General features: G+C 37.6%; 3 protein-coding genes across 7 annotated transcripts; 2 read left to right on the top strand and 1 right to left on the bottom strand.

Annotated features, from left to right (window-relative positions):
• The first annotated feature begins 57 nt into the window (after positions 1 to 57).
• On the top strand, positions 58 to 2,783 carry Paics (PAICS bifunctional enzyme). The gene is made up of 6 exons (XM_066739137.1): positions 58 to 195; positions 563 to 886; positions 966 to 1,309; positions 1,386 to 1,661; positions 1,870 to 2,014; positions 2,091 to 2,783. The coding sequence occupies exons 1-6, from the start codon at positions 189 to 191 to the stop codon at positions 2,255 to 2,257; spliced, it is 1,263 nt and encodes a 420-aa protein (XP_066595234.1). The 5' UTR covers positions 58 to 188; the 3' UTR covers positions 2,258 to 2,783.
• Position 2,784: 1 nt separating this feature from the next.
• On the bottom strand, positions 2,785 to 5,402 carry LOC136780627 (xaa-Pro aminopeptidase 3). Of its 5 annotated transcripts, none has more exons than XM_066739130.1 (5): positions 5,361 to 5,402; positions 4,541 to 4,863; positions 3,484 to 4,407; positions 3,064 to 3,426; positions 2,785 to 2,957 (listed from the first exon to the last, which is right to left on the bottom strand). In XM_066739130.1, exons 2-5 carry the CDS (start codon positions 4,587 to 4,589, stop codon positions 2,791 to 2,793), a joined length of 1,503 nt encoding a protein of 500 aa, XP_066595227.1. In that variant the 5' UTR covers positions 4,590 to 4,863; positions 5,361 to 5,402; the 3' UTR covers positions 2,785 to 2,790. The 5 variants fall into 5 exon arrangements, with proteins under 5 accessions (XP_066595227.1, XP_066595226.1, XP_066595228.1 ...); XM_066739129.1 differs by lacking the exon at positions 5,361 to 5,402 and adding an exon at positions 5,321 to 5,356; XM_066739131.1 differs by lacking the exon at positions 5,361 to 5,402 and adding an exon at positions 5,148 to 5,282 and having other exon boundaries at positions 4,466 to 4,863.
• Positions 5,403 to 5,408: 6 nt separating this feature from the next.
• HERC2 (E3 ubiquitin-protein ligase HERC2) lies at positions 5,409 to 20,923 on the top strand. The gene is made up of 13 exons (XM_066739115.1): positions 5,409 to 5,543; positions 5,615 to 5,858; positions 5,932 to 6,132; positions 6,202 to 6,412; positions 6,495 to 6,752; positions 6,824 to 17,667; positions 17,748 to 18,071; positions 18,134 to 18,443; positions 18,534 to 19,255; positions 19,338 to 19,776; positions 19,868 to 20,091; positions 20,180 to 20,334; positions 20,412 to 20,923. The coding sequence occupies exons 2-13, from the start codon at positions 5,666 to 5,668 to the stop codon at positions 20,649 to 20,651; spliced, it is 14,121 nt and encodes a 4,706-aa protein (XP_066595212.1). The 5' UTR covers positions 5,409 to 5,543; positions 5,615 to 5,665; the 3' UTR covers positions 20,652 to 20,923.
• Positions 20,924 to 21,051: the final 128 nt, after the last annotated feature.

The raw sequence follows: 21,051 nt of genomic DNA, 5'->3' as shown, positions 1-21,051 counted from the left end.
AGGTCGCTTTAGATTTAATGATCATGTCTTAATAATTTTGGAGCGAGTTTGATCGAACGCGATAAAAAATGTTTTGAAGCAATCGTGAGCTATCATGAAAAAAGGAAGGGGAAGGGGGCGTTATTAAAGAAATCTCTGAGCAGACTGTAGACACATCACACTTGGGTCAAAGCAACAGAAACAGAAAGATGACTGGTAAGTCTTCACAGTCTTCGTCTTCGTCCACATTTTTTACTTAAATCTATTTCAAATTTTTCCGTAACAGAAGTTTCTCCTCGTGGCACGTGGAAAATTTTTCTTACGTCTCTGTCTCCACTTGAACTACTCAGTTTCACTTTCAAACTAAACAAGTTGAATGAAAATTTGTTAACCGAAGGCAAATAATAATTAATTACGGTTGTTGAAGAAATTATTTGATTACTAATAGATTGATGCTGATTTTTTATGCGTGTTTGAAGGTTACATTTTCATAAGAAATACGAATTCTTACCTATACGGATATAAAAATAAGGGGTACGTGTGTACTTACAACTGCAATATAATTTTTTGTTGCTTTCTACAGATTACAAACTGGGCAAGCTAATCATCGAAGGAAAAACGAAAAAGGTCTTCGAGGTCTTATCAGATCCGAAAATATGTTTGCTCCAGAGCAAAGATCGGATAACTGCTGGCGATGGTGTAAAATCCCACGAATTGACAGGAAAGGCTGCAATCAGCACAGCCACTACGTCCAAAGTATTCGAGTTATTGAATCAAGCTGGAATTAGAACTGCATTCATCAAAGTTACTGGTGAAACTGAATTTATTGCAAAAAAATGTGAAATGGTCCCAATAGAATGGGTTACAAGAAGATTAGCAACTGGTAGCTTCTTGAAAAGACACACAGGTACCAAAATTTTTAATGAAATCAAAATTCAATGTAATCATTTATTCACTCTTAATCATATTTTATCATCTCCATGCAGGTGTACCCGAAGGATTTAGATTCAATCCACTACTTCAAGAAACATTTTTTAAGGATGATGCAAATCATGATCCACAATGGTCAGAGCAGCAAATTATTTCTGCTGGTTTTAAATTGAATGGATTAAGTATTGGAAAGGATGAGTATGATATCATGCAGCGAACAACTCTGGTTGTTTTTGAAGTTTTGGAGAGAGCATGGGCCACAAGAGAATGTGCTTTAATAGATATGAAAATAGAATTTGGAGTTGATACAGATGGTGAAATTTTAGTTGCTGATATTATAGATAGTGATTCTTGGAGACTCTGGCCATCCGGAGACAAAAGGCTGATGAAAGACAAACAAGTATTACCTTTTAATCCATAACAATCGTATGTTTTTAAAACAAATGATTTTGTTTTATAAAAAATTAATTTTTCAGGTATACAGAAATTTAACAATTGTGACTCAAGCAGATTTGGATACTGTAAAACGTAACTTTAAATGGGTAGCTGATCAATTGGATTATCTTGTTCCTCCACGTAGTGGATTAGTAGTTATTTTGATGGGCTCAGCTTCGGATGAAGAGCACTGTAAAAAGATTGCAAAGCATGCTGTAGCACTAGGACTTAAAGTGCAATTGAGAGTATGTAGTGCTCATAAAAGTACTGAAGAAACTTTACATGTCTTAGCTGAATACGAAGGCAGTGGTGAAAAGGTGATATTGATTAACTTAAATTTGATTTAATATAATGTTTTGTTTACATATTTGAAATATGGGCTTATGAGTATCTTTCATGTTTTTTGCTGTTATATTGAGCAATTGATAGCTAATTCAAGAAAAACAGTGTGATAAATTAAAGAATCTGAGAAAAGTTCATTAAAATTATCATTTATTTATCAATACTTTTGTTTATTGTACCTAGGTGGTGCTGATAGCAGTTGCAGGCAGAAGTAATGGGCTGGGTCCAGTTCTCTCTGGCAATACGCCTTTGCCTGTCATCAATTGTCCACCGGTGAAACCAGAAAATATTACTCAAGATTTGTGGTCTTCCATTAATGTTCCTTCTGGTAATATTACTAATTACTTTATCCTTTTTATTTTAATAGTAAATATTTTATTACTTTTGGCTTTGTGATTTTTTAGGATTAGGATGTACGACTGTTGTTTATCCTGAAAGTGCAGCCCTAGCAGCTGCTCAAATACATGCTTTGCATGATCACTTAGTATGGTCCCGTTTAAGAGTGAAACAACTTACAAATTTTGTCACGTTAAAAACAGCTGATAAAAAGTTTAGAAATTTAACTTTCTAAGCTGCAAGAAACGAACATATACTTAATACTATGAAAGATAAACAAATTATCATTTACATTTGATTGAATATTTTCTTTTTTACAATTAATACTCACTCATTCATCAATGTTTATACTAGCACTTTTTATTTATACAGTGCTCTTATTTCTTCTGGTCGTACTTTATTGGTTACAAGTGTATAATATTCATCTTTTTTCGTTTAAACAAACGTTTGAATAGTTAAGCTCTCCAGGAATGGAAGCCTATTTTTAGGCGTTTAGACCAATATTAGCTCCTTCATAATTAAGCTTGCCAATAAAAATAAAAATGCTCCTTTGATGTACAAATAAGGTACACCAAAAACAGACCAGTCTTTTACAGGTTAAAGTTTATTACTAACAACGCTTTTTTACAATACACCTGCTGTACAGAATATTTTGTATATTATACAAGATTACTTCTTTATATTTACATATGAATACATAAAAAACTAAAATTGTATATTTTCCATAAATTTATATAACAAAATAAATTTCTGATAAGGAATATTTTATTATTGATTTTCACTTGCAAGTTGCTCTATCTCAGAGATCTCTTTTGGACAGTCTTTTGATAAAACTATTGGGCCATTTTCCGTTATTAAAACATCGTCCTCAATGCGTATTCCTAATCCATGAAACTGTTCCGGTGAATAAGGGTTATTTGGACCTATATATATACCTAAATGAAAAAGTTAATTTTTATAGTTTACTTTCAATCTTAATGTTTACCTTATTTTACTATTTAAAAATAATTTTTGTTATGCAGAGATAATAATGTACATTACCGGGTTCAACAGTTACAATCATTCCAGGCTGAACTTTGACATTCCTAGAAATTTTATCAGTATCATGCACATCCATTCCCAAGTAATGGCCAACATGGTGTGGACAATATTTATATGCAGCTGCCATTAATGTATTTTCATTAAGATCACTTGGTAATAATTTTATTTCCTGTAATCTTTTACCAAGTAGAGATAACATACGATAATATAATTGATCTAATGAAGGCATCTCCTTTAAATCTGGAATTAAAGATTTTTGCACATCTAAAACAATTTCATATAAAATTTTTTGTTGAGTACTGAAGGTTCCAGAAACTGGCCATGTTCTAGTAATGTCAGATGAATAACCATGATATTCACAACCTGAAAACATTTTCATTGTTTACATTGATAAATTTTGGAATAACCAGTGAAACATACCTGCATCCATTAAAACCATATCTTCTCTTTGAACCACCTGATTATTATTAATATAATGAATAATGGTAGCATTCTTTCCTGCTGCTACCACTGGTGGGTAAGCTAAAAATTCAGCACCATCCATTCTGCAATAATAATCTACCATTGCAAATAAATGATTTTCATGTATTCCAGGTTTTGAATTTTTAATAGTTTCTATTATAGCTTTGGAAGCAATTTTACAGCTTTCTTTCATTAAAGCAATTTCAGATTTAGATTTAATTGAACGAATTTCATGAAAAATAGATTTAGGAGATAAGATAGTGCCAACATTGTTCATGTTAATTAATCGACACAAAATTTTATCTGCTTCTGGCTGTAAAATTTGAGCATTGTCATACCACATTGAACAATTTTTGTGCTCTTTAAGAAAGGAAGCAACATATTGCTCAAAGTCAGATATGGGCAAAGATTGGTCCATAGCAAAAATGTTAGCTGCAGAGTCAACACCTGTCCTGGGGCCATCCCATAGCTCAGAATGTTGATCCTTTTTTCTTACAAATAAGGTTGAATGAAAATTATCTTTCAACATTGTTAAAACCAGAATGCTATCTGGCTCTTGGCATCCACTAAAGTATAAGAAATCTGTGTTCTGTCGAAAAACATATGGTATTTTATCTGACATATAAACTTTGGATGCAGATGGCATTATCAAAATTTGCTCTTTGCTAGTATTCTTGATAATATTGTTATTCACAATCCTTTGCATTAATTTTTTTCTTCTATTTTTTATTTCATCTAATTGGATGCCTGGTAAGATCTCCCCATCTTTCATTATATGCGAATGTGTTAATGGAATTGGTTGTCCATAAGTGGGAACACATTTTTTATTTTTTATACTTCTAAGTGGAGTTTGAACTGAATATTTTTTAAATACTTTAGGACCTAAAATAATTATAATATATAATAATGACTTAAAAAGTAATTAAAAATATTATTATACCTCACAATATTAAATATAACCTATAAAATATTACTTTCTTTAAAAAAGTGCACAACATTTATATTTTGTCCTCACCAATTTTATTGGGAGTACTTTTTGTAACTTGTTTCACAATATTAATCATTTTTCGGAACTTTTCCGTTCAAGTATATTAAAAATGCTAAATTTCATTAACTTTTTAATAAAAATTTAGATTTGCTGTTAGCTTCCCTCCGATCTTTATAACCAATCAGTTAATAAAAATGCCTAATTGTGGTCGGTTTATTGGTGGCTTTAAATAGCTAGCTTCAGACTTGTAACATGATTGGTAGCGGCCTACCACACACTTGCAAGCACTTGACCACGTTATATATGTTGATTTACTTGATTTACATGCAAATTCCGGATTCCAATAAGATCTGGAACAAAAAATAAAATATAAGTGTTTATCAATAAAAACTAATAAAATTCTATAATTTATAAAAATAATTATATAGAAATGATCGATTTGTACAAAATTAATTAGAATTAATATCGAAATGCTTAAATTCGTTATAATTAAAGAACATCAAAAATTATTTATTTTAAACTTGTGGTACACACTATTAAGAAAAATTAATTAATCCTGATTGAATCTCAAAATCATAATTCTATGTAATTATACATATAATATTATATATTTGGAAGTGTCAATGGTAAATACAGGTATGTAGAGCTGTCACTGGTGTGCTGCTAGTATAGTTCATACAATAGAAATAATAAATTAAATGCAAATGACAAAACTGCCTCTGAGCAAGGAAACAATATTAAGTATATCAGCAGACACTTAACGTTAAGCTTTACAGAACGAATTGTAAATAAATTGAAATACTGAACTATATGATATAGATTATCATCAGCTTAAAGATTTCCTAACCTCTCACATCACCAATATGAAAACAATTGTGTTTAACTGTCACCACCTGTGATTATGGAGAACTGTGTCTGACATTGTTATGCTACCAAAGACTGAAGTGTTAAAGGCTTAATCTCAAGATTATAACATGTAAATAATAAAACTTTGAAAGTGTTTACATTTTTATTTATTTTAAATATCAAGGTATAGTAACCAATGCAATTTCTCATATGTTGTTTTAGTATTACTTATATTTTATAAGTATACGATTACAGGTAATTTCACTAAATTGAATTAAAAAAGGTTGTCTAAACAATCTTTCTAAAATGAGCAGCCCATTGAATTTTACTGTCAGGCCAGAAGTGAGATTGGATGCCAAGTGGTTAAAAACTGATTTACAGAGATTTCTTTGCCGTGATGGCTCAGCAGAACTATGGAATGAGATGGTTAGAAATGGTGAGATTGTAGGAAATTTCAGTGATGGCCTAGTCAATGCTGCAGGAGTTATAGCAAAGAAAGGTAATTAATCTTACCAGGAACCAAATTTATATACAACTCTTAGAAATAATAATATTTTAATAATTATTTAAAGGTGAAAGTGGCCATTACTACTGTAGTATGAAAATACTGTTATGTCTTTGCTGCGATGGAATTTGTGGTCCTCAAAGAGGTTGTAACTGCGGTCCTTGTCAAAAGCTAGATGAGGAAGAAGCAGCAAGGACTACAGCTTTATTGGAAAGAGCAATTCCTGCTCAACAAATGATAAATTTATGGCATTGGGGATCTCAACCAAGTATCTCATTTATTAAACTTACCATAATATGCCATGAATTTGTATTGTTACAAAATATAAACTTTTTAGGTACTGGTGATTTAACTTCATGTATTGAGTTACTAATTAAAGAACAAAGGGAACTGTGTCACGAAATTGCCAATAGCACTCTATCAGCAGCTAGATTAAGGCAGCGGCTTGTTGTAGCACAAAGATATTGCACAGCATTATCTCGCCGTAAGCCACAAGAGATAAAGGAAATTTCACCTGTTCCAAAAGCTACAATCAAAACACAAAAAACGTAAAATTAATTAAAAATATTGTTGAGAAATTTGCTTAGGATCATAGTTTAAAAATTAATAAATGATGTATTTTTATTTCAGTGTAAAACCTAGCGATAAGGCAACTTTAGGTTTAGTTCGTGTTGGATCTCGCGCAGCACTTAATTTTTCGTTTGCTTATTTACGACGAGCATGGAAATCTGGAGAGGATATTGAATTTTGTAGTGAATTATTGTCAGAGTCTTTGGAAGCATTGCAATCTTTACCAGAGGCAACTTTATTTTACGAAAATGATGTATCTCAAGTTTGGTTGGAAGTTGTTGAAAGATCGTCCAAATTTTTGAGACAAGTTGTTACAGGGTATGCATATAGCTTTACTATTTTGTTGTGAAAATGAATAAGTAAGTGATAAGGTTTTATGTGATTTTAAGGGAAGTGGTCAGCGGAAAGTCGTGGTGTCAAGTGCCAGTTTCAGATCAGCATACAGCTTTATGTCTGTTATTAGAACTTGTAACACAAAGAGCTACGTTATCTAGTCTTCTAGATGCAGTCGTGCTTTTACTTCATCTCAGTGCGAAATATAAGAACCAAGACAATCGCGTGATACCGCCCGGATGTTCAGCTCCTCTTGTTCCTTTATTACGCCGATTAAATACCATTGCAGCTGCCAAATCTCGGCGTGTCGATGAAAATATGAGACCAGGACCCTGCGAGGTTTTATTAAAATATTTAAGGCTACCCGAAGACGACACGGTACCCGTAGATCTTAAAAAAGCTGCGGTCATTATAATGTGTAATTTAAACCGGTTAACGACTCCTTTATTGCCACCTATAAGCGCGGATAGCTTCCTGAAAAATCAAACTCAATCTTTTCAAGAGGTAATAGCTTGGGGAGGTGTAAAATTTGGAAATGGATCGGCTCCTTTCTATTGTGATGCTATAGCTGAGCTGGGAATTAAGCAGCTTTGCTGCATGGAAAGGGCGCTGATGATATTATCTTTAAACGGAAATGTTTACATGATGTATTATGGATGGGAAACGCAATATCCACAGAGAGTGTACGGGTTTTCCAACGATACTGAGGACAAGTCGGTGATGATGATCGCAGCACACCCGGATGGCAAGCATAATTTGGCATTGACTCAAGATGGAACTGTTTATTCCTGGGGAAATGGAAGTGGAGGTCAGCTGGGTCATGGTGATACTAATTCTTATGACGAACCAAAGATAATAGAGGCCCTCCTGGATAAATATATTGTTTACATAGCATGCGGAAGTACATATTCGGCGGCATTAAGTGCTAATGGTGAATTATACACATGGGGAAGAGGAAATTATGGCAGATTGGGTCATCGAAACTCTGATGACGTTATGGTACCAACGTTGGTGACAGCCCTCAATGGTCACAGAGTGGAGCATGTTTCTTGTGGTAGTGGTGATTCTCAAACACTATGCGTGACTGCATCTGGCATAGTTTTTTCTTGGGGCGATGGTGATTATGGAAAACTTGGAAGAGGATGCTCGGAAGGCTCAAATACGCCTAAAATTGTTGATAAGCTTCTAGATATAAATGTTGTAAAAGTGTACTGTGGAGGACAAATGTCTGCTGCTTTAACCGCGTATGGAGAAATATATACGTGGGGCAAAGGTGATGCTTATCGTTTGGGACATGGCAACGAGGACCACGTAAAATATCCAAAGATGATAGAAAGTTTGAAAAATAAGAAGATTAAAGATTTATCTATAGGAAGTTTGCACGTGCTGGCTTTAACAGAGGAGCAAATTGTATACGGATGGGGTAGAAATGATTATGGCCAAATTGATCCTACACTTGGCTCTACGGTACCAGAACCGACATTGTGTCCGTTCTTGTCGAGTAAAAATGTAATAGGACTGGTTTGTGGCCCCACACAAAGCTTTGCGTGGACAACGTCTGCTTGGTCGGTCGCTAGTAGAGTAGCATTTGTTGTAGACGTTTGCGAAGACTCTTTCAAGCTTATAGATACGTTACTGGCTAAATCTTGCGAGGGTTTACCTGGAGCGCGACCACCAACTCAGGATCGCGAATGCTTGGCAGTGGCTACTTTAAATCTATTGAGACTACAACTATATACAATGATAACACACAACATTGATAACAAGTTTGTTGGACTTGGCTCTACTCCATTGCTTAATTCTTTAAAGCAACGCTGTGTAAGTCTTGCTAGCGGCGCAGGTATTCTAGCCACCATACAGGAAGCAGCACAAGCAGTTTTACAAACAGGATGGAGCATATTATTACCAACGGCCAATGAACGTGCAAAAACACTCTCTAGTTTTCTTTTAAATTCCAACAATTTGGAGCAATCAAATACCAGCAATGGTCAGCAATTCATGGCTGATTTATTAGTTTCCAGTCTAATGGCAGATGGAGGCTTGGAGCTTGCTTTAAAAGCAGCTGTTAAGGCTGAGATTTCTGAAATATGTGATAAAGATACATTCGTAGGAGCCACCAAAGTAAGCGAGGTTAAGCAAACCAAGGAATACAACTCGGAGAAGTACAACATGACGATATCGTTGCTCCAACTGGTAAAGCAATTGATCAGAAATGGCACGTGTATAACTCAATCGAAATTTCAAGATTTGCAGCAAGTCGGCCAGACGGAAATCATAAAAAAAATGGATAATTCACCTGGTTTAAGCTTACTATTGAGATTTCAGAGACTGTTGATAGCTCAAGTGTACGATTTTGTAAATAAATGGTCCCAAACCGAAGGCCTGCACGATCAAGAGAAGCTTGGAGCAGAGTCTTTACTAAGAAAATACATCATTCAAATATGTAATCACGCGACGGAGGTTTTATCAACTGCAGCTGAGATTGGTAGTAGCAGTACGAAGCAATTTATTTTGATCGCTGGTGTATTAAAAGGGGATATTGTTCATGTTTTACTTCCTGAATTAATAACCTGTCTCATTTTATTGCAAATTAATTATCCTGTTTTACTTCTTAACATGACCTGGATGGAAGTGTTTAGTCCCGTCTTGGATGCTCTTGACAAATTCAACAGATTGCTACCAACGATAGAAAAAGACGACGCCGATGATTTGTCGTGGCCTGGTATTATAACTCCACAACAGCATGGTGCAAAAGTATCTCTTCAGGATGAACCATCACTGATACGATGGGCTGATTTGGAGAACCACAATCGCGATGGAGGCCTCTGGGTTGTAATCAACAATAATGTTTACGATATTCAAGACTTTGGTAATGACGGATTAAGCAACACTGATACAGTGCAAAGATTTCCCGAACAAGATGGTGTTCCTAGTACCTCAAACAATCGTGATAGTAATTTAACATCGGGAATGATGGATGCTTGTTTCGTCGGTCACTATTGTCAACCTGAGAAAGAGAATACCCACCTTACCAGTGAGTTTGCCGACTTATATTCTTCTCTCGTAGATATGGAAAGAGCGTTGGGTTTCCTCTTAGGATTACACGCTTATAAAATGCGACAGAGTTTAGCTCTGCAGCCAGCTGAAGAAGAAGCAGGTACTTGGTTGGATGCAGTTTTCCTAAGAGGTGGCCTGCAAGTGCTTCAACCACCAAATCCATACGAGGAAGAAAAGGGAGAGGCTAGAAGCAATAATTCAACTGCTGCTAATTCTCCTACAGAGCCACCGGTACCAGTACGAATTAAAAATGATGCCTCTAAGGAAACCAATGATCGAATTACAGCCTTCTTACAGGCTTTGGCTGAAACTCAAAAAACAGACATTTGCGTCCAGACATTTATGACAATAGCTGATAGGTACGCTAAAACCAATAATTTGCTTTCGCATGCTGATTATAGTGGTGAACATCCAGTTGAAGAAATCAGCCGATTTTTAATGGCTGTTATTATTAAGCACCTGGGTCTTGGGTATGAAACAATCGCAGCAATTGATCAGGAGTTAGCCACTGGAGATGCTAAATTATCCAAAGCTTTGGGTGATATGATTAGAATTATACACCAAACAAAATGGAACTTGATCAGAACGCGACAACAACAGAATAGAAGCTACAAGGAAGTTTGTGCTCCAGCTCTGGAAAAATGCAGATTTTTATTGTACGAAGTAAGACCTGCCACGAGCTATGAAGTTAAAGGATTGCAAAATTTATCTCTGCTTTACACTAGTCCCAGATTCAAGAGAACCGTTTCTAGAATAATGACTGATATTCGTAAAAATAAGGAATCGCCAACCAAGCCGGAAGATATCGTCAACGCTTCAATTCAAAATGCAAAAATACGGAATAAAGGGGATGAAGATATAACTATTAAGGAGGCCACACCGGTTTCTTCAGCCTCGCCAAAACTGGAGGAACTGTCAAACTTGAAAAATCTAGTAATGAAAATTCAGGAAAAAATGAAGTATCGTACATTGAGAAGTGATCCTAATATAATGTCCGGTATCATAAACTTTGTTATTGCGGAAGATAGTGGAGACGTGGAAACTTTACGTCGTGCCATGTATTGTCAAGTGCAACGTGCAAAATTAAGAGAGCAAGGTATAAACATGATGCAGGAATTATTAAAAAAGGATAATTTAATAATCTCGGTTAAATACTCCATTTTGAATGGCTGGCTAGGTTTGACATATGACAACAGGTTGCTGAGCAGTGGTATCTCCCATTGTCTTCAAAATATTCAGTTAGTGACTCCTTATCAAAAGTCAAAGGTTATCCTTGCAGAAGCAAAAATAATGTCTTGGGCTATACAGTCATTAAGAACTTACGTCATTCAGGCAGAGCTTCCCAATAAACCCAAAGTAACTGGGAAGAGTAGCTTGAATCAAGGAACTTACACCTGGCTGCGGAAGCTACCCAGGGCCAGGTTTCTTCTGGCTATTTTAGGGATGCTGACAAATTATTTAACTGCCAATGAAATTGGATTGATGGTTAATTCTGGATTGCTGTCGAGTATACTGACACTGCTTAGGCAAATTGGACTCACGACTCAGCATGAAAGTCCCAAGCTAAAGGAGGTGGCTGTAATCTACGAGGATGCGATACAGAAATCTAAGTCGCCTACTGCACAGTTGAGCGGACCCGATTTGGCAGCTTTGATGAAAATTGGTACCCGAGTAGTTCGCGGTATTGATTGGAAATGGGGAGATCAGGATGGTCAGCCTCCTGGTGAGGGAACGGTCGTAGGGGAATTGGGGGACGATGGCTGGATTAGGGTGAAATGGGACAACGGGGCGAGAAACTCTTATCGCATGGGTAAAGAAGGAAAATACGATCTAAAATTGGCAGAACCACCAACTCCACCTGAAAGTGACAGCGATAGTGAGTCTCTAATTGATACCAACAAAGTTGAAAAGCTGAATGCCAAAGAAATCCATCCAACGATGTATTTGAAAAATGCATCTACAAATTTATTAAAAATAATTCTGCTGTCTTACGGTATTGAAGGAAACAGAATATCTATCTCCACTATCAAAATATTGACTACTGTTTTGCGAGAGATCATAGCATCTGCAAATAAAATAGAGCTCTCAACTTATTCTCAATTAGCAAAGGAACATCATGAAACCTGGGCTACTCTTAGTATTCTGAAGGCTATAGCCAAATCTCCTGAGCTGTGCAAAGCTTTGAGCAATCAAGCCTGGATTGATTTATTGCTATCGATAATAGCGGAAGAAAATAATCCTGATTTGGAGAAGCAAATAATGACTGTTCGTTTGTTAACGGCGGTACTTCCTTCTTGGTCTACCGAGGGTCCTGAGATGCTACCATTTCTGGATAAAGTGTTTAAGCTTTTGGGACAAATAACTTTGGCTTGTGATGTAGGATCTAGTTCCGAGTTGCATTCGAACAAATGTCGAGTGTCTCTAACAGCATCTCACTGTTCTACAATTTCAGAAGAAATTATTTCTTTAATAAGGTACTTGCACACTCTTCCTAATTGGTGTTCGACGGTGAATTCTTTTCTAGGTGAAAAATTGGCACTAGCATCGGATTTGTTGGCTGACGGACCACTCTTCCACATACAAATGAATGAAAATGGTGGAGAAAATAGTTTGGCCATTCGACAAACAGTAATGGCAGCGCTTGTAGTTGTCGGTGGTTTGGATAACAGACCAAGAATTGGAGGTCTCGTAAAAGTAGATGGACAAATGGCCACTGTATGTAAATTTACTCAACACTTGAAGATTATCGTACAAATGCACGATACTGGGACCAGAAGGAAGGTGCAATTTTCCTCTATCAAACCAATTGCTGAAGAGTTCCATTTGGACAGGATGACCATGACGGATCAGTTGCTTAGTACATGGGCTAACTTACTGCAAGGACATTGTGCAATGGACAGAAGGCCAGGTGGAGTACCTGTAATCGCTGGAATCGTGAGCGAGTCAATTCTGCATACACAACAAACGCAACTCGCAGCTTTAAATGCGGGAAAGGCCATACTGGCCCATCAAGCTAAATTAAGAAAAGTCTTGAAATGCGATATTAATGAAGCGGAGGATGAAAGGACAACCTTACTACAAGAAATGCTCTTAAGAGCTACAAAGGCTCAACCTCTAAAACCAATATTCAAACGCAAAGAATTGGAGAAAGCTGCATTAGCCGTTTCTCAATATTTGGCATCAGAGTTGAGGCATTCTCCTATTCAACGAACTGGTCTATCTTTAGATCCAGCTACACCTACATCCGATTGTTCATTAGTTTCCTTAACTTCTAGTCAAAAAAGACGCTGTAGAGGCTCCGGCCAGAGAAATTTACCCTCCATGAGTCCAATTGTAGCACAAGTTACTGAAATGGGCTTTCAAAAGACTCACGTGGAATTCGCCATAAAGAATCTAAGCATCTCCGAGAGCAATATTACACCTGAGACTGTTGTAGGATGGCTGCTGGAGAATTTGGATGCTTCGTTGAGTGATGCGGAGACGTTGTCGTGGCCGGGAAGCCCGTATGATAGCGACGAATCATCAAGCGAAGACGCAGAGGACTCTCCGTCAACCCACGAAGTTTCCTCGACACCAACGACTTACATGAAACGTTCTGATTTTCTGTCTGTTGACGAATATGCGATCTACGTTCGAGATAACGTGGTACCAGGTATGCTAGTTCGCTGCTGTAAAACCTACGAAGAAGTCGAGTACGGGGATGTTGGTCAAGTAGTAAAGATTGATCCAGAAGGCTTACACGACCTCAACGTGCAAGTAGCTTGGCAATGCAAAGCTGGCCCTTATTGGGTGAGGTTCATACACATAGAACTATTGGGACACCCTCCGACTCTACCAGGTCCATCAGCGTTAAAAGTTGGTGACAAAGTCAGGGTGAAAGCATCCGTAGCTGTGCCAAAATACAAATGGGGATCTGTTAATCACCACAGTATAGGTATTGTAAAAGCGATAATAAACAACGGTAAAGAAGTGTATATTGATTTCCCGCAACAAACTGGCTGGACTGGTTGTGTCACTGAAATGGAAAGAGTTCCATCATGCCATCATTCTGTATCTTGCAATTCTTGCCACTTGTCACCGATATCAGGGCCTAGATTCAAATGTAAATCTTGTGAAAATTATAATCTTTGTGAGAACTGCTTTTATACCAAACGATCTCACCGACATGGCTTCAATAGGATTGCAGAGCCTGGTTCGGCTGCTGTTTACGCTGGGAAGCCAGGCAGATACCATAGACAGGATTTAAGTGAGCCATCTTTGATCGATGACTGGTCAAAATGTATAAGAACGTTGAGTGTTTCTTCTCGAGAGAATTGGGCTACTAGATTGGTCGATGGCTCTTCAAAACACTGGCAAAGCTACGGATCACAAGGGAAACACTGGATACGATTAGAGATGCTACCAGGTATACTGGTACACTCTTTAAAAATTTCGGTAAACCCATTGGACAGCAGTTATATGCCCTCGTTGATAGCGGTAAACGCTGGAGATTCATTTACCAATTTGGTTGAGCTGGCCACAGTGAGTGTACGCAATACTGACACAACCGTTACACTTCTGCAAGATATTAAAGAGTATTATCCCTGTATTGAAATTGCTATAAAACAATGCCGCAATGGTGGAATTGATTGTAAGATACACGCACTCCACATAGTGGGACGCAAGAAGATGTTCGAAAACCAATTAGCTACATCGGTATCATTTCTCGCCTCTGATTGGGAAATAGTTCAAGAACAAATTAAATCGCAGCGAGCTAGTGATGCCCAACAAGAATCAGCAGTTTACGTATGGGGTTTAAACGATAAGGATCAACTTGGTGGCTTGAAGGGGTCCAAAATTAAGTTACCAGTTTATAGTGAAGTGTTATCCAAGTTGAAGCCCATTCACATTGCTGGAGGCAGCAAAACTCTGTTCATCGTCAGTCAAGAAGGGAAATTATACGCTTGCGGAGAAGGGACTAACGGTAGATTAGGACTCGGTGACGATAACAATATCTGCGAACCGAAACCAATACCTTTCTTAAGCCAATATGTTATCAAGAAAGTAGCAGTTCATTCCGGAGGAAAGCATGCCTTAGCATTGACACAGGATGGCAAGGTCTTCTCCTGGGGTGAGGGAGAAGACGGTAAATTAGGTCATGGAAATACACATTCACTGGACAAACCCAGGTTGATCGAAACGTTGAAATCAAAAAGAATCAGAGATATTGCTTGTGGTTCTGGTCATTCCGCTGCAATTTCTAGCAGTGGTGAGCTTTACACTTGGGGATTGGGCGAATATGGTAGATTGGGCCATGGAGACACCATTACCCAAATGAAACCCAAACTTGTTCAAGCATTGGTAGGTCAGAGAGTGACACAGGTGGCTTGTGGCAGTAGAGATGCTCAAACTATGGCACTAACAACTGATGGAATGGTTTATTCTTGGGGTGATGGAGATTTTGGCAAACTAGGCCGAGGAGGAAGCGATGGCTGCTACACTCCTGTGGTTATAGATCGTTTAAATGGTTTAGGAACTGTGCAGATTGAATGTGGAGCACAGTTTTCACTTGCCCTAACCAAGTATGGAGAAGTCTGGACTTGGGGCAAAGGAGACTATTTTCGATTGGGCCATGGAAATGATCACCATGTTCGCAAACCTACTTTGGTAGAAGGTTTACGGGGGAAGAAAATTATTCATGTTGCTGTGGGCGCTTTACATTGCTTGGCTGTTACCGATACAGGACAAGTGTATGCTTGGGGTGATAATGATCATGGACAACAAGGTAATGGATCGACTATAGTTAATAGAAAGCCTTCTTTGGTTTATAGCTTGGAGCATGTATTGAATAGGGTGTCTTGTGGTTCAAGTCACAGTGTCGCATGGGTATTGATTGATCAACCAGTGAATAGCAATCAAGAGCCAGTAACATTTCCCACTGCAAAAGATCCTTTGGGAGAGATGAGTCTTGGATTCAATAACGCAAGCGAATCCAATACTACTACAACATCACGAAACGTAAGACCATCACTCTCCAATATAATATTGTCTTTGGAAAGCAACGTTGCCAAACAGCAAGCTTTGCAACATGTAATAAATGCCCTTCAAATTATACAAGCAAGAAAAGCAATTGTCAAAGCACTGCAAAGTCATACAGCTTTAGGCGGATGCACGAAGACTCCTACAACAGAAACTCCTCAAGAAGGCAATATGACATCCAGCATTGGCCATACGGTTTATCAAAATGTTAGTGAGATTGCACAAGGAGGTGGTGAAGCTCCTGCAAGTGTCTCAGAAGCAGTGAATGTTATTACGAGTCCCAGAACAACTCCTGAATCAGAGGACTATCCATTGGCTATATTTCCTTCTATGTCTAGCTCTGCTAGTTTATCTTCTAGAGCATCAAAAATGTCAACTAGTGCAATGAGTGTTATAGCTGCTACGTTAACTTCTAATGCACAAGTTGTAGGTGAGGGTGTAGGAATTGAGCCAGGCTTGGATGAATTTACAACAACTCTGACAGAAGATGATGCTAGAATATTGGTAGAATTGCTAAAATTGGCAGTAGCAAATAGGGTTTGTAAAGATGCCAAGGAAACCATATCATCAGTATTGATAGCTCTGGGTAAAGTTAATGTCTCTATCAGAAATATGCTGTTGGAACTTTGTGTGACAGAACTGGAGGATACTGCAGCTAATTCTAATTGTACAAGTAACATTCCAGAATCAGTGGTTCAGGAAACGCCACATCCCTACATAGATGATACTACACTCATGGGCAACGTGGTGATCCCAGGTGCAGAAGCTTTAAAAGTAGAGTTTGATCGTCAATGTTCGACAGAGAGAAGGCACGATCCCTTAACTATTATGGATGGAACGGGTAGAGTGATCGCTGTCAAGTCTGGCAGAGATTGGAGTGAATGGGCTAGTGAACTTAGAATTCAAGGCAATGAATTAAAGTGGAGATTTTCATCAGATGGCTCGGTTAATGGTTGGGGATGGCGATTCACGGTACATCCTATTCTGGCAAATTTAGCATCTCACGAATTAGGATCTGATAGAGCAATTTTATCCCAGCCCTCTATCGCTTTGGCAGAATGCCTTTTGGATAACAGCCTCATTAGTTCTGATAAGAACATAGCAACAAGACTGGCAGCAACATTAGCCCAGTGTAGTCAACTAGGCACTTTGACTGCTCAACAACGGATATGGGCATTGAAAAAGTTACAGATTGTGTATTTGAGTGGTCCAGGTGTACGTCCTGAAGCAGTACTCTCATCTCTCATATGTTCTTTGCCCCAAGCTCTCTTAAGACAATATGCTTATGAGGATCCTGCTGTCGGTGGCGGTAAACAACTAATGCATAGCGACTTTTTTAAAGTTCTCGTAGCCTTGGCTTGCGATTTAGAATTAGATGGAATGCAATGCTGTTCCGAGATACATAAATGGTCTTGGTTCAGGAGATATTGTCTTGCTGCCCGAGTAGCTAAATCACTGATCAACAGGACGCCCCTCCCAAGAATATTTTGTCTCGAAGTCAACAAACGTATAAATGAGATGATAACTGATAGGGACGAATCCGTGATGGATCATGAGAATCACGAGATTTTCAAACAAGAGCATGACGAGCAGCTCTTGCAATGGCTTAATGGAAGACCCGAAGATTGGACATTATCCTGCGACGGTTCTGGAACGATTTATGGATGGGGACATAATCATAGAGGGCAGCTAGGTGGTCTTCAGGGAGCTAAAATTAAAACACCTACACCCTGCGAAAGTATAACGGCACTAAGACCTGTACAGCTAGCTGGTGGTGAACAGACTTTGTTCATCGTTACAGCTGATGGTAAAGTTTACGCAACAGGTAAACACATTCATTTTTATTATCTAAATCATATTTTCATCTTTAAAGATAAACAATAACTTGATCATGTTTTTCATTAGGTCACGGTGGAGCAGGACGTTTAGGAACTGGAGGAACTGATTCTGTTCTAGTGCCAACACTTTTAGATTCTATACAACACGTATTCATTAAAAAAGTAGCTGCTAATTCAGGCTGCAAGCACTGTCTAGCATTAAGCTCTGAAGGTCATGTATACTCCTGGGGTGAAGGAGACGACGGAAAATTGGGTCATGGAAATCGTATAGCTTATGATAGACCAAAGTTAATCGAGGATTTACTTGGAACTGAAATTGTAGATATAGCTTGTGGTGGTCACCATAGTGCAGCTATTACAAGCGCTGGGTGGTTGTACACATGGGGAACAGGTAAGTTTAACACGAGTGACAATAGTCTGATTTTATTTAACGGTTTATGGCTGTAATTTCAGGACGATACGGACGACTAGGACACGGTGACAGTGATGATAAACTAAGGCCAAAATTAGTCGAAGCTTTGCAAGATTACAGAGTAATCGATATAGCCTGTGGCAGTGGAGATGCACAAACGCTCTGCGTTACAGACGATGACAATGTTTGGAGCTGGGGTGATGGGGATTATGGAAAATTAGGCCGAGGTGGAAGTGATGGCTGTAAAGTTCCAGCTAAGATAGAGTCCCTGGCAGGTTTAGGAGTAATCAAAGTAGAGTGTGGTAGCCAGTTTTCAGTAGCGTTAACTAGATCTGGAGCTGTTTACACTTGGTGGGTTATATATACAATCTTATTTAATTATTTATTGATAAAATTTTATATGTTGCCGATTATTACCATTAAACATAATTATGCGAATAGGGGCAAAGGTGACTATCATCGTTTAGGTCATGGTACCGATGATCATGTAAGAAGACCCCGTAAAGTAGCTGCATTGCAAGGAAAAAAGATAATTTCAATAGCAACTGGTTCTTTGCACTGCGTTGCGTGCTCAGACAAGGGGGAAGTTTTTACTTGGGGAGATAACGACGAAGGTCAACTTGGAGATGGAACTACTAGCGCACTTCAAACGCCAAGGCTTGTTCTTGCTTTGCAGGATAAAAAGATAACTAAAGTTGCTTGTGGTAGTGCACATACTTTAGCATGGAGTACAACAAAAGCTTCCCAAAGCAGATTACCAGCAGTGACACCTATGGAGTACGATTTAGTGAAGGATTTACCTTTTCCAGTGCTGCACAATAGATTAGTCTTGCTCCATTACTTTGCAGAACTCTTATGTCCATGTTTAGCTATGTTCCCGACAACTGGACACATTGGACTGAATAAGCTGGCACCCATGATAGTTTATAGTATAAAAGAAGCCACTTTTCGCAAAGTCATTCAAGCGACTATGATTAGAGATCGACAACACGGGCCAGTGATCGAATTAAATAGAATACAAGTGAAAAAAGCGAGAGGCAAGGGTGGCCTGGCAGGTCCTGATGGCATCAAATCTGTATTTGGTCAAATGGTTTCTAAAATGTCTTTACTGAAGCAAGATGTATTATTTCTGCCTCACAGGATTTGGAAAGTCAAGTTCGTAGGTGTGTATAAACAAATATATAATAACGCTTTTATACATACAATATTTCTAAGGAATAATCAATGAAATTTTAAATATTTTAGGCGAGAGCGTGGATGACTGTGGCGGAGGGTATAGTGAAAGTATAGCAGAGATGTGTGATGAACTTCAAAACGGATCGTTGCCGTTACTCATACCTACGCCTAATGGGCGAGATGATAGTGGCACTAATAGAGATTGTTTCCTGTTAAATCCTGTGGCTAATTCCCAACTCCATATGGATATGTTCCAATTTTTAGGAATTCTAATGGGTATAGCAATTAGAACAGGAAGTCCTCTAAGTTTAAATTTAGCGGAACCAGTATGGAAGCAGATAGCCGGTGTTCAGTTGACTCCTGCGGATTTAACAGAAATCGACAGAGAGTATGTGCCAGGATTGTTATGCATTAGAGATATGGATCCTGATGAAAAGGTCTTTCAAACGCTAGAGATGCCTTTTTCAACACCGTCAGCCGTTGGCCATGATGTACCTTTATCAAATAGGTACAGCATTATTAATGCAAAATTTGTAGCTATTAAAGTTATACATATTAAGATCATTAAAGCAATTATATTATTTTTTTATCTAACATAGATATCAAAAAATAACACCAGAAAATCGCCACGAATACGTTAAACTAGCTCTAAATTACCGACTACACGAATTTGATGCTCAAATAGCAGCTCTCAGAGAAGGTTTATCTAAAGTTGTACCTGTACCTTTGCTAACATTATTCAGTGGATCAGAATTGGAAACGATGGTTTGTGGCAGCCCAGATATACCGTTAAGTTTATTGAAATCTGTAGCAACGTATAAAGGTCTGTATGCATACGTTTTCGCATATCTTTGTTGCTGTTTCGACTAAAAATGTTTTAACCGAACAATTAATTATTTTTACTTCTTAAGGTGTTGAAGCAAACGCACCTTTGATTCAATGGTTTTGGGAAGTTATGGAAGAATTCTCGAATCAAGAAAGATCTTTGTTTCTTCGTTTTGTATGGGGTAGAACACGGTTGCCACGTACGATTGCTGATTTCAGAGGAAGAGATTTTGTTTTGCAAGTGAGTCCTAACTAATTATCAACTGATAAAAATAAATTTGCATCTAAATTTAAAACATATTTTATATTTATTTCTAGGTCATGGATAAATATAATCCTCCTGACCATTTTCTTCCGGAAAGCTATACATGTTTCTTCTTACTAAAAATGCCGAGATATTCGTGTAAACCTGTTTTAAAACAAAAGCTTAAATACGCAATTCACTTTTGTAAAAGTATAGATACAGATGAGTATGCCAGAGTGCAAGCTGCCACTAATTCGGATACAGAAGACACGGAGAGCCTTGACAGTGAAGAGTTAGCTAGTGCTTTCATGTAATTTGCAGGGAATGATTTAAATAATTATTTTTTTCTATCAGTATTCAAAATATAGTTTATTTCAAATCACATATTTATTGCTGTGTAAGAGATATATTATAATAGATGATAATTAAAGCATAGATGTAATTATTGGACGTTAGCAAATTTTTTATTGATGCAAGCATGTAAAAAAATAATGAAAATACTTGTGTTCAACCTAGCCAGAAGCAATACGCTAAAAAGACAGTAAGATGTGACAAAGTGAATTAAATAAAGGATCATGGTATCGTAGCAAGATCGGTTTGTATCAGCTACTTCATAATTCTTATTATTTTATTTATTTCGCCTAAATTATAAATCGTTAATTTATCAATGTCATTATTTTTTATTCGATTCCTATAAAAGTTTAGTAGCTTTGG

This window comes from Prorops nasuta, unplaced genomic scaffold (genome assembly GCF_024137725.1).
Source record: "Prorops nasuta isolate Cenicafe-Biocafe unplaced genomic scaffold, Cenicafe_Pnas_1.2 PNAS00019, whole genome shotgun sequence".
Classification (NCBI taxonomy): domain Eukaryota; kingdom Metazoa; phylum Arthropoda; class Insecta; order Hymenoptera; family Bethylidae; genus Prorops; species Prorops nasuta.
This window is presented reverse-complemented; position numbering and strand designations above follow the sequence as displayed.